The sequence below is a fragment of the Daktulosphaira vitifoliae genome, unplaced genomic scaffold (assembly GCF_025091365.1).
Source record: "Daktulosphaira vitifoliae isolate Bord-2020 unplaced genomic scaffold, ASM2509136v1 Scaffold_4, whole genome shotgun sequence".
Classification (NCBI taxonomy): Eukaryota; Metazoa; Arthropoda; class Insecta; order Hemiptera; family Phylloxeridae; genus Daktulosphaira; species Daktulosphaira vitifoliae.
Window position 1 is genome coordinate 35,770,512 of NW_026099575.1, and position 14,194 is coordinate 35,784,705.

The window sequence follows — 14,194 nt, forward strand, 5'->3', positions numbered from 1 at the left end:
TTTAAAGGACGCAGTATTTCCGGAACATTTTCAAAAGTTCAGTTGAAAAAGTTCTATTTTTTATAAAATGTTTTAAGTTTTGAACGACCCCTATATAAGGGGAAATTGTCCAATTTTAATAAAAAGTATGTCAAATGAAAGATGTACTTATAATGTATTTAGAAAAAAAGATTTTGTGCTAATCTATACATTTTTCGAAAAGTTATAGCATTTTTAAGTTGAAAATTTTAACACAAAAATAGCGTTTTTTTAACTACGGCAGCCGTTTGCATGTAGAAGATAAATGTTTTCGGGACAAATGTTTTTTTTTTATTTTACAGTACATAAAATAAGCTTTAATTTGGTATATGTTTAAAGGACGCAGTATTTCCGGAACATTTTCAAAAATTAAATTGAAAAAGTAAGTTTTTGTAAAAAAGTTGCTTTTTTAAATCCACCCCAGTGAGCAGGTTAAGTGTTAAATTTTCAAAAAAATGATATAAAATGAAAGGGAAATATCTAAGGTTTTAGTATAAAAAAAATTATGTTGATTTTTGAAAAAGTTATGGAAGTTTTAAGAATAAAAAGTGAAAAAAAAGACAAAATTTACCGATTTTTAAATTTGTAATTTTTTTGGAGATCTCCCCCATTTGCGGGGAACGAGAGAACATTTTTCAATTTTTAAGGGTAATGTCTTCAACTAGATACGATTTGTGATCTTTTGACATATTGTTGAAAGAAATCGGTCCAGTGAGAGCTGAGAAAAAGTAGTGACAGACACAAAAAAAAAAATAAACACATCATGATAAAATTAATACTTTCTCAGCTTCGCATCGAAGCTAAAAAATTGAGACCTTGACATAATATAGTCAATATGATTATGCATCTATTTGTTGTAATAGCATAACATTTAGAGTTGTAGAGCTACCAACAAGTTGTAATTCTGAACTAAATTGTCATTTATAACCGTGAAAGTAACTATCAAAACCAATAGTATTTAACCTATTTAAAATCGTTATTTAAGGTATAAAAATTTTTTTTTTTTTTTTTTTTTATGAATATTTTAATTTTGGCACATTAATTTTTTAACTTTTTTTTTTCTACTAAATTAACCAAACTACTTACCTATCATTTATTAAATGTATTTTTATATAATGATACAAATAATTTCAGTACAAATATTATTAATTTTAAAATTAACGTTGATTTATAAAGGTTCGTACACAAACAGTTTCGTCTTCAGAGAGAGACATACGCCATTAAATAATGTAAATAAGAAAATTGACTGGTCGATAAGAACTTTTGGAGTCATTCTCATTTTTTAATTTTATTGGAGGAAGAATGCAGCAGAGTAATGTGTAATGATAAAAATATCATAACTCCCAAAATAATGGGTCAAAAGTTGTCATCTTTTCTTAGATAGAGAATTTTTTATTTTATAAGCTATATATTATATATATATATATATATTATATAAAATGGGTGTTTCCGAACTTATTGAACACCCTGTATATATAATATTAAGATATTTATATTTATGAAAATAGAATCGATAAAATATTATTTTTCAAGGTGGGTATATTTATTATAACTGAAATAAACACACTGTTAATAAAAATTGAACACGCATAAAAAAATTGCGACGTGTTTTATTTTACATTACATAGTACGCCATTACTTAATCAAATAGTTAATTTTGCGATTAGGAAAAAAATAACAAATTTTTTTAATTAAACTTAATTGTATGTCATAAGCATTTTAATATAAAAATTGTGTTATTCAATAATTATATATTAAATCATTTACTAAGAATAAATTATAACATCTTTTATCCATCTATTAGGTTTCTTTGTGTTTAGATAGTTTTTTATAATGAATCAAAATTTTTATCAGAATATACTCGCATAAAAAGTTTTTCTTATATGTAATATACTTTAAGTATTACAATTGTAAAACTTTCTATTCTTCTTTGAGGATTTATTACTAAATTAACGTCGTAACTTAGTATTATTGAGGATCTCTTCAAAAAATTAAATGGGTGATATATAATTTTTTTATATCGCCCATAAAATTATAGTCATGATGAAATGTTTTTATATTGATCAAATTAAAGGGCTACTAAAAAATGATTTTCGTTGTGTTATATTGCTATAATTCTTTATATTTGCTGTATCTACAGAGCGAAAAATAAATTATACTAATAATTAGGCTTGAGGAATTGTAACAAATACATACATAGATATTTAAATAGTGTAAAAACAAAAGTTAGAAATTTAGCTCCTTTGAATATAATCTACAATAAAAGTTCCAAATTTTATTTTGCAGTTATTAATGCATATTTTATACATTTTCAATATTTTAGTACTTCTATTTAAATTAAACACACTGAATGGTTTTTTTTTTAAATAAATTTAATAATCTTCAATGAATACTTTTGTACTTCTATAGGTAGCAGTACATTGGAAATTGGTCCTTAATATAAAATATAAAATTGAAAATTTCAACACAAAAATAGCATATTTTAGATACGCAGCCAATTTCATCATAAAGACAAAATGAAGTTTAAATTTTTTTTTCCGTAATAAAGTATATTGCATTAGCTTTGATTTAGGATATAAATTATCATTATTTCAGGAAAATGTTCATAAGTTGTCATTTTTAAACCTCATCTGTTTTTAGGTCAGGTTTTCACAAAAAATATACCAAATAATAGGTAAATATCTATGGTACCTATAAAATCGAAATTAAGTTAATTTATTTATTTTTAAATAAGTTACGGTAGTTTTAAGAAAAAACAGTAAAAATAATGTCAAAAATTACTGATTTATAAAATCATAATTTTTTTTAGTGATTTCCACCATGTACAGGGAACAAGAAAAAAATTTCAATTTTTGAGGGTTATAAATTTAACTAGATACAATTTCTGTTTTTTTTTACATATTGATAAGAAAAATCGGTCTAGTGAGAGGTGAGAAAAAATTGTGACAGATATAAAAAAATAAAAAAAAATCGCAGCACAGGGGGGTTGCGGCTTAATGATGACGTAGCATAATTTGGATCGAGTATAATGATCTCTGACAATGATTAAAATCACAATCAAAAAAACGCTTCAATTCAAATCATTAGATAGTGTTTAATATTAAAAAATTGGTGGATTATTTCAACAGCTACATGATCTGCTATTACCTTATTAATATCCAGATTAAGATAAACTATATTGAATAAAAAAGGGATTATTAAAAAATATTATTTATCATAAAAATTGTGTAGATCCCATACACTTTTCAATAAGTTATAGTATTATAAAGTAAAAAATGTAAAATATAAAATCGAGAATTTTCACCATATTTTCAATGTGGTAACTATTTTCACCGTGAAGAAAAAGAAAGTCCGAAATTTTTTTTTTCATCATAAAGTACATTACATTTTTTCACTCGCCTCCTTTTTAATATTACTACTAATTAGTAATAAACGAGTATTAATATATAAAATAAATACTATTAAAAATATAAATACAATATATTCATTGAATAAATTAAAATTTTATTGTAGGTCAAATATAAACTTTAATATACTAAAAAATCGAAGAAACTATATTATAATCCTGTAAAATTTATGAATTATACAAAACAATTAGATTTTTAAAATAATACAATTGTTTTTTTTTTAATATAAATGACAATTACTAATACATTTTAAGAAATTAATAAATAGCATAATTCGTTTTCAAAAGATTTTGTCCCATCCCATATCTTTAAAATCAATGTTAATGAAATTTTTACAAAATGTGGATAATTCCATACACGCATTTTGATAATCAACTATTGTATCAATTTTCTTTAAATAATCATTTTCATTGGCAGTTTCTTCTGGATTACCAATAAATGGACTAGATTTCCCAATAAATTGGCAGCTTTTTTTACCTTTCTTTTTATAATACAATAGCCTATTTAAAATTGATCTTTGTTTTATCATATTTTTTAGATACAGATCTACACTTTTCAAGTGAAATATTTCTAATCTATTTTTAAATAATTCTTCATACAAATAATTATCATTAAACGTTTTTATAATAAGATTTAATAACTTTTCTATGAATGATAAAGAGATATGAGCACTTTTAACTTCCCAAATTGATTCTTCTTTTAATTTTTTGACTACCGAAAATATTTTAGTGAAAAAATATTCTGTGCTTTTAATTGTTTCAAATAAGATTTTTATACAGTTCATGTATGTTAATATATTTGATTCAGAAAATTCAGTCAATTTTAATTTTTCATTATGGCAAAACTGTACAATTGGAGTTAAATACGAAAAATAATTCGAAAATATTTCAAAGAACTTGCAATTCAATAATTGTATTATGTATTGTTTTTTGAGATTAAAGCCATGTACACTAACTGGATCTCTTACTATGCGATTTGCACTTATAACTTGACCATTAAGAATAATTGATATGTGATCGACAGTTTTCCATTCTCCATTTTCGACAAGTATTTTTAAAATTTTTACTTCAGTAAATTGTTGTAATGAATAGTCTAGTGGATGTATCAGATGTTGCATACTACATTAAAAAATAAATAGAAATTTATTAATGACATCTTATAAATTTACATTCTAATTTTATAATGAGAGAGATTTATCAAGAATATTACATCCAATTTTTTTATAAATAATGATTTTTCCGTAAAAATGTATGAAAAAAGTTTTTTTGTACTATGTAATCTTTGATAAATATGATTTAGAAAAGGTAAAAAATATAGTTAAAAAAAACACGCTTTTAAAGTACATCGAACTCAAAGTTAAAAATAATTTTTAAAATAAGCTTAAAACAATAATGAACGAAAAATACTAGTATTATTGTGATAAAAGCGTCGCGCGCTCAATATACAAAAAATATGACACAAAGTACCCACGTTTTATCATACTAATACTAGTATTTTTCGTTCATCATTGTTTTAAGCTTATTTTAAAAATTATTTTCAACTTTTTAGTTCGATGTATTTTAAAAGCGTGTTTTTTTATTTTTTTTAAACTATATATATTTTTCACTTTTTAGTTTCATGTTATGATAGTAGTTACTATCAATATCATGGTTGTAATGGGTAACGGGAAATCAGGGTTCGATTCCGATTACAGATGAAAAAAATTTAGGAAAACTACATCTCGTCAAATTAGGTAAAGTTCTTACAAAATCGTTTAAGGGCATTATTAATATTAAGCCTATTAGCACTAAGCGTTTGAAAATTACTCTCGATAGTGTCCACAACGCTAATTTATTTTTAAACTCTTCACACCACTCTGAGAACGGCTTATCTGCTTCTATACCGAGTACTTTATTATTCAGTTTGGGCGTGATACGCCTTGACATCAACGTCACCGAAACTGATTTTTGGGACGGTTTAGAATGCTCTACAGAGATCTTATCTTTCAGACGTATCAATACCAAGCGTGACAATCAAATTGTCCCCTCTCCATTCGTCGAACTGAAATTTCTTTCAACCTCTCTACCGAAATTTTTGTCCATCTATAAAGTGTTATTCGACGTCTCGCCTAGCGTGCGTAGCCCCGTGCAATGTGCTAGATGCCTCCGTTTCGGACACGCACAAAAATTTTGCCGTAATAAAGAACGCTGCGGACACTGCGGCTTAGCAGACCACAACGCGTCGCTTTGCCCCGAAAAATCTACTTCTCCACCGATCTGTATTTTTTGTAACTTAAACCACCTCTCAACCGATCGGTCTTTCGTTGAATGGACTATTCAAAAAGACATAAAAAAAAAATCATGGCAGTAAATAATATTTCTTATTCTGAAGCCGCAGCAATTAAGCGTTCTGGTGCTGTCAACTCAGCTTTTTCCTACGCACAAGTCACTAGTAACTATACTTCTAATAAGAACAATAATATTAATAATGTTAAAAATATCACTAATGTTANATAACTTTTTTATATAGATGCATGATATCGTTATTTTTCATTTGATATACAGTGGACGCCGCTTATTGGACTCACTTTGGGACCTGACCATTTGAGTCCATTAACCGAATGAGTCTAATAAACGGCGTCCACTAATATTTATATATATATATATTCATATTATATAAGAGGTAACGACGAGACGAAAATTAAAATCCTACGAAGACTATATAATATGTATATTTGTAATATTATACAAAGTTAAATAACAAAATAAATAATAATGACAGTAGTCATAAATGTCAATAAAACACTAATGAAACTAATTTTTTGATAAAAATTCATCTAGGGTTGATTGGACTTTTCCGTCTTCGGCTAACTTCATTATCATATTTTCGTAGGATTTATGTTGCTCCAATACGTCAAAATCGCCTCTTTGCTGAATCCCTCTGCGTAGAATTTGAAGCGCTTCTAGCATTTGTTTAGTTGATGGTTGTTTTTCATCAGGTTCCTCTTCATCACTATCACCAGCCACATTCTCTTTTGGCCGTTTTGACTGTATTTCATCACATATATCTTCCTCGGTAACGAGTTCGGTAGTTTGGACTTCTTCGTCTATATTTATCCATTCATTATAAAGTTCAGTTGTTAGGTCAGCGGGTCTTTCAACAACAGCTTCAACTTCTTTTGGACTGATAATGAAACCACCTTGTCGGAAACAATTGCGTATTGTGATTTTGCTGACGATATTCCACGCTTCATAGGCTAAATGCAAACCTTCAAGTACAGTTATTTTTTTAGCGATTTCATGAGCACGTAAGGTACATAATTCTTGTTCCAGGTTAGCATCAATCACATTGATCACATTCTTTCTCATGCCTGTTCTATAATATGCTTTAAAAGTGCGTATAATCCCCTAATCACATGGTTGTATAACTAATGTAGTGTTAGAGGGTAAAAATGTGAGGTTAATATGTTTGAATTTTATTGTAACCATATGAGCCGTGCAGTTATCGACTAGCAATAAGACGTCATGACGAAGTTCATTGTCCCACTTGGTCAACCATTCGGTGAAAATTTCTTTTGTCATCCATGCATTATTGTTTGCAGTATAGTCGACCGGTAGATTTTTAACACCCTTGAAACACCGGGGATTTTTACTTTTACCAATCACAAGCAGTTTTCTTTTTTCACCAACCATACTCGCACAACATAATATGGTTAGACGTTCTTTACTAATTTTAGTTCCTCTAGTTTTTTCATTTTTGAACGCGTACGTGTGTTCAGGTAATGCCCTGAAATAAAGACCAGTTTCATCTGCATTGAACACACTAGACGGAGGATATTTGGCGATAAGAGATGGCCATTCTGAATGAATCCACGATCGTGCAGCTGCATGGTCTGCTTCTCCCTGTTCTCCATGTGGCTTAACAAACGAAATGTTTTCACGTTTCTTCCATCGGTGAAACCAACCTTCTGTTGCTACAAAATTATTTTTGTCCATTTTTTTCGCGAGTTCCTCAGCTTTTTGACGCAACAGTGGTCCTGTAACTCGGGCATCTTTTTCTCTGACTTTTGTGAACCATTGTTTCAAAGCGTCTTCAACTTCTTCTTCTTTACCGACTCTTTTTCTTTTCCGGTTTGAATTCACATTTGCTAATGATGCATTTTCGATTTTCTGTCGACTTTTTAGCATCCTACCTAGTAAACTTTGAGACTCATTTAACTTACATGCTGCTTGTCGCTGGCTCATTTGCGGAAGCTCGTCATATTTTTTAAGAACATCTAATTTTTCTTCTACACTCAAATCACGTCGTTTGTTCATTGTAACACGAAAAATGAAAATTTTTACAGAGAACGTAAACACAAACAACACACTGTACGCGACGACGTCTATTCATACACTACCTGTCGTACTAATTGTCATTAAAGACTGCTTCGTTTATCGTGAAAAGGTAATTTATTTTATCTCCACGATAAAAGCAATTTTACTAGGACCGACTTATAACGTATTTATCTAATTTTCAAATGACCCTATTAACCGGTGTGTGAGTCGAATATACGAATTTTTTGCTGTGTGTTAGTATATGTGTAAATAGGGACTAGGCGTTTTGAGTCTAATAAGCGAATGAGTCAATTAACTGTGAGTCCAATAAGCGGCGTCCACTGTAATGCTAAAAATTTTAACAATGTTAATGATGTGGCTGTACATTATTAACATTAAGCCAGTCCTCATACTATAGATAACCATTTACTTACCTCCTCTTTTCCGGCTATTAATTCTTCCTCCACACAAAAACATAAAAAAACTGCTCTGCATAATAATAACACCTATTCTTCCCCCCATTTCCCTTCACTCCACCCTGTTAATGAACACTTCGCTTCCCCTAATGGTAGTTATCTTAATTACGTAACTTCCATTAATTCCCCCACTCATGAAAATAATGACTGGATTTCATCCTTTGTCGAATAACTTTCTCAGTCCCTTACTCGCGATCCTGACTCACTTTCTTCTCCTGCCTCGCTCCGTTCTTTAGTAGAATATTCCGTATTTAACGCCAAATCTTTAGAGACAATTAATGATGACAACTCTAAATAATACTAATATTTCTTCGAACTCCTATCCTGCCTTTAATATTTTACAATGGAATATACGCAGTATTATTCCACATACTCATTACCTTTCTGTCCTGTTATCTGAACACAAATGCTCCTTTGCTTTATTATTGGAGACTTGGCTTTTACCAAAGCGGTCTTACCAGATCAACAATTTTAACCTCATTCGTTCTGATAGACAGGACGATTACGGTGAAGTGGCCATTGCTGCCCATCACACCATTCAAATTTCTCCTATTACTATTAACGATAATCTTTTAAACTCCCTACGTATTCATTCAATCGACCTTATTGGTATTGTTGCTTTCTCTAACCATTCTTCTCCTGTTTGTCTTTGGTCTATTTATATTCCCCCCTCTTCCAACCCTCCTCCGACAATCATTAATTCTATCTTCTATTTGTTTTCTCCTAACTCCATTATCGGTGGGGACTTAAACGGTCACCATCCTGCATGGGAATCTCATGACAGTAATTATCGTGGAAATTAAATTTTTTCTTCCATTTGTTCTTTTAATCTAAGTATTATCAACGACGGCTCCCCTACTCTCGCCAATCGCCCCCCTTTTGCCGACACAGCTGTTGATATTACTTTTACTTCTCCTACATTATCTTGGTCTCTTCATTGGTCTGTCCTAGATTGCGTTTATGGTAGCAACCACTACCACATTGTTATTTCTCACTCTCCTCCTTCCTCCAACTATATTTCTGATTCTCCCCTAAATCTCTCTCCCCCTTATTTAATTTAAACCAAGCCGATTAGAATCTCTTTTCAGGTTACTCTACTGTTCTTCTTTCTAACTTTTCCCCCTCTTCCTGCCCTTTAACTGACTATGAATCTTTTGTCACTTTACTCAAAAATGCGGCTTATTCCTCTATACCAATTAAAAAAAGCACTAAAAAAATATTCCCTCTCTCTCCACTATGGTGGTCTACCACCTGTACTAATGCCATCAAAGAACGCTCTCAGGCTTTTCGCTTATACAGAGCTACAGGTGCAGTCTCTGATTTTATTTCCTATCGACGTATCTATTCTACCACCACTCGTACGCTGAAAAAAGCAAAAAAGGATGATTGGCACTCCTTTTGCTCGTCCCTCAACCCATCTTCTCCCCTTCATCACTTATGGTCCACCGCCAAAAAGTTTAAAAACTGTGTAAGTCGCCGTTCCCCTTCACTTAACGAAGCATGGTTTCCCTCATTCTGTGATAAGATTGCTCCTCCTTATGTTCCGTCTTTCAAGAAATCTACTTCCTCCTCCATCCCTATTCCCTCAACTAACAACTCTGACTCTCACCCCTTAACTATGCTGTTCACTTCTAAAGAGCTCACTTTAGCAATCTTCTCACGCACTTCTTCTGCTTCTGGTCTTGATGACATTTCCCCTTTAATGCTAAAACATCTTCCCCAATTTGGTTTCGATATTCTCCTCACCATAATTAACTCCCTGTGGTCCAATTGCTTAATTCCCCCTTCCTGGAAATGTTTTCATGTTATTCCTATACCAAAACCTCACTCTACCCCCGCTTCTTTCCGACCTATTGCTCTCTCCTCATCACTTTGTAAAACTGTTGAATTTATGATTAAGTCCCGACTAGACTGGTTTTTAGAAAAGAACAACCTCCTCTCAAGTAACCTTTTTGGTTTCAGGAGACGTATAGGTACAATGGATTGCCTTTCTTCTTTTATTGGTCCCATTTACGAGTCATTCTGTAAAAAGAAATTTTTTCCAGCTGTTTTTATAGATATTAAAGGAGCTTTTGACTCCGTGCATATACCTACCCTTACCGAGCGGTTATATTCAATCAATGTTCCACCTCTTCTTTGTAATTTTCTATCCTCTCTTTTCTCTTATCGTTCTCTTCATTTTTCTTCCCCGTCAGGGTTGTCGGTCTCTAAAACTTCCTTTAGAGGTTTACCTCAGGGAAGTTGCCTAAGTCCTATTCTTTTCAATATTTATATATGTCCTATTAGTATTAACCTTTCCTCTCTTGGTTACTCCTCTTTATTTAATGCTGATGATATCGTTCTCTTTTCCACTAACAGCTGTCTTACTAGCGCTATATCTTCTTTCAATAATGTATTATCTGCTCTGTCCTCTAACCTTCTCTCTTCTTATTTCACTTTAGCACCAGAAAAAACTACATTTGTTATTTTTACTAGGAAAAATCTACCCCTTTTGATTCCTCAAGTCCGTATAGACGGTCACTTTCTCTCTCCCTCCCCTTCTGTCACTTATTTGGGTCTTATTTTAGACACTAAATTAAGATGGGTTCCTCATTTCCAATTTCTTTTATCGTTTTTATCGCGTTGGTCTAATTTCCTTCGTTGTGTCATTGGCATCTCTTGGGGCTGTCACCCTTCTTCTCTTCTTTTAATTATAAACTCAATTATCCGTTCCAAAATTGACTATGGTGCTTTTCTCTTTTCCTCTGCCTCTTTTTGCCATCGCAAAAAATTAAATTCTTTATTTACATCCTGTTTGCGCACCGCTATCGGTGCCCTCCCTTTCACCCCAGTTCCCAGTCTTGAACTTAAATGCTGTTGCCCCCCAATTGAAATTAGATGTCGCCGACTGGCTGGGAAATTTTTGCTAAAATCTTTAGCTTCCCCTAACTCCATGATCTTTAATAAATTTAAATCAGTTCAAGAGTGTTGGCGATATGTTCCCAAAACTTTACCAATCCTTGCCTCTCTTTGTACTTCTCTCACTCCTCTAGCCCATGTCATACACAAATCGAATAGTAGGCTCCCCATATACGACTGCCCCCTCGACGCCCTTCTATTTTCCCCTGTCACTTTCATTCTACCTAATTTTCTTAATTATGACATCTCCAACCTTCATTCTCTTCCCTCAACACTAGTCAATAATATTTTTAATTCCTACATCAATGAAAACATTCCAAATTTTTGATTAATCTTCACTGACGGGTCCGTCTCATCTCTTAAAACTGGTTGTGCGTACTTCATCCCTAGTATTAACTTGTCCCTTTCTATCTCCTTACACCCTTTCACTTCTTCCTACACCGCTGAATGCTTCGCAATTTTTTATGCACTGTCCCAAATTCAATTCCTAGACAACACCTCATTCCTCATTGGTTCTGACTCACAATTTTGCATTGCAGCCATAACATCCAACCCCTTTAATACTCACACATCACCAATTATCCTCATAATCAGATCACTCCTTCACAAAACCTTTATCGCTGGCAAAGTTGTTTACTTCCATTGGATTCCCGGTCACGTGGGAATTCATGGGAATGAAACAACTGACCTCTTGGCCAAACAATCGTCAAGTTTCGTTATTTACCAACCTTCTCTACTTTTTAATTCCGACGCCTTTCATTTTCTGAATCTGACACTGTCAAACGCTTGGTCAACCAAATGGTCCACACTCCCCTCTAATTTTTGCCCAATGGCATCGGTCAATTTCCTTACATCCTACAAATTTTCCTTGGTTCCACCATCTTGACCTTATCCGCAAAACTATTGTCTCTTTCATTCGTTTAAGAGTTGGACATAACCTCCTACCTTCTTTTGCCTATAAACTTAACCTAAATTCTGTTCCTTTTTGCCACCTTCATTAAGAAGAATTCATTGGTGATTTCCTCCACTACTTATTTTTTTGTCCTTCACTCAATTTAAATATATCCCTGCTATTTAACTTTCTATCTTCTAACGGTATATCCAATCTTGACCCTTCCTTAATTCTTAACTCCCGTAATGCTTCTATCATTAATTCAATTATTTCTTACTTTGTATGTGCTGGCTGCACTATTTTATTTTCCTTATTGTATTATGTATATTATTTATTGTTATAGTATTTAATTTATTTGTAATATTTCTGATACTTATATAGTTTTGTTTTAATTTATCTCGTTATGTATATATTTATTTCTAATTGTTGAGCCATAATATTGTGATAATAAATGCTATTAAAGAAATATAAAAAAAATAATAATTTAAAAGAAATTATTTTTTAACGATGATGAGCAGTATGATAAATCATACCGTATTTAGTAAAATTATTAATATTCATAATAATAAATGATATGTGATATGATAATAACATAGGAGAGTTAAATTTATTTAAAAGAAAAAATTCAATAAAAAAAAAATTTTTAATCTAACTAAAATAAATTAATTGGTATTATTTACGAGAGGAGGTAAGGTACCTTAACATCCCCCTTAGTTATGCCCTGCCAAGTAATTTCATTGCAAATTATTATGATAGTAAATGATATATTTCTCTTACTTATGTGCATTAGGGTTCAGTAATATGTCGAAGTTGAAATTATCGTAATAATTTTCCTTTGTGTTTGTATAAAATGAATTTAGACCTTTTAATACGAAAAGAAAGAGATGATTTTCAATACATTTTTGGGATAAATATTCCTCTTTGTATTTATACTTTAAATCAGGTCGCTGAGGTATAATAAATACTGTACTAATATCATTTAAAACAGAAATTGCTCTTTCAGTCACATTCTTAATAAGTTCTTTTGTATTAGAAATTACTAGAAGCGCTTCGTTGATTTTGGATTGATTATATTCATCTTGATTGATTGCAAGATACGTCTGATCTTTTATCTGAATGGAATCTATAAATTGCTTAGCTAAATAAACTTCATCAACTACAGTATATGGGTTACCTGGAATTTTTACAAAAATACGTTTAACATCTAAATAACTCAGAAACCACATTACTTGGTATATGCTATTGAACATAACAGTAGATTTTGTCATTCCAATTTCAAGTAATGATGTACAATTTATAAAATTGTAAAATAATTTGGCTGTTAAATACTTTTCACATTCTTCTATTATTATATTAATGTGTTCAACGAAAGTCTGCAGTATTTCTATATATTTAAAGTTAAATACACTCACAATATAACTAAAAATACGCAAAAAGTTATTCTCATCAATTTTTAACGCCATTAACTCTTCTACGCTAATAATATTGCCTGAGTCCTGAATCAATAAATCGTTATTTATTGAGTGCAATCCTGTTTGATGACAAATGTAACTTACTACTTGAGTCAAATATTTAAAATATTCTTTTCTTATCGGGAAATTTTTTAAATATTTCGTATTTTGAATTAGTGTCAATTGAATTGAAATTATAAAAATAATGAAAACTATTTTACACATTTTTTTTTTTTTTTGTATAACTGTATAATAAAAAGTAATCTATTTTATTACAATTGTAATTTTGTATTTATTAAAATTTAATTTTTGTATATAAGACGATTTAAAACCATTTAAAAAAATGATTAAAAATCATTTTCTACTTATTACAAAAAAAAAATAATTTAATAAAGTCAGTATTTATTTTTAACATTAATTTTTAATATTAGCGTTATGCCATAAATTTAAATATAAAACTGAATAAATAAATAATTTGTTGACTCGTTGCGTTATTTTTAAGAATTTGTAAGGTATTTGAAGTGACTTTATTGATCAATAATAGTAATTTTAATATTTTTATTTCAAGTAAAATATCATCATGTTTTTCAACATCATGTTTTTCAACATCATATTTTACCAGTTAATTTACTTTTATTAACACACAACTAATATATTTTATCTTTTAATATTATAACAATAGTAATAATTGTAATAATTACGATATATCTTTTGAACATGACTTTTGAACAAGTCCGTCTTTATCCAAAAAAGTAGA

The 14,194-nt window shown here is 30.5% G+C and overlaps 2 protein-coding genes across 4 annotated transcripts in view; both read right to left on the reverse strand.

Moving 5' to 3' along the window:
- Window positions 1-13,735, reverse strand: part of LOC126904810 (uncharacterized) — a 21,584-nt gene extending 7,849 nt beyond the window's left edge. Inside the window, exons 1-2 of one of the 3 annotated variants that reach the window (XM_050684073.1) lie at window positions 12,764-13,727; window positions 3,527-4,543 (exon numbers count right to left, since the gene is read on the reverse strand). In XM_050684073.1, the coding sequence (XP_050540030.1) occupies window positions 3,706-4,543; window positions 12,764-13,662 (1,737 nt within the window). In that variant the 5' untranslated portion in view covers window positions 13,663-13,727 and the 3' untranslated portion in view covers window positions 3,527-3,705. Of the gene's footprint in view, window positions 1-3,526; window positions 4,544-12,763 lie in introns of those variants that run through there. The other 2 variants (XM_050684075.1, XM_050684074.1) reach the window with 2 other exon arrangements.
- LOC126904815 (tigger transposable element-derived protein 6-like) lies at window positions 6,446-7,720 on the reverse strand. The gene has a single exon (XM_050684086.1). It carries the CDS (start codon window positions 7,718-7,720, stop codon window positions 6,812-6,814), a length of 909 nt encoding a protein of 302 aa, XP_050540043.1. The 3' UTR covers window positions 6,446-6,811.
- Window positions 13,736-14,194: the final 459 nt, after the last annotated feature.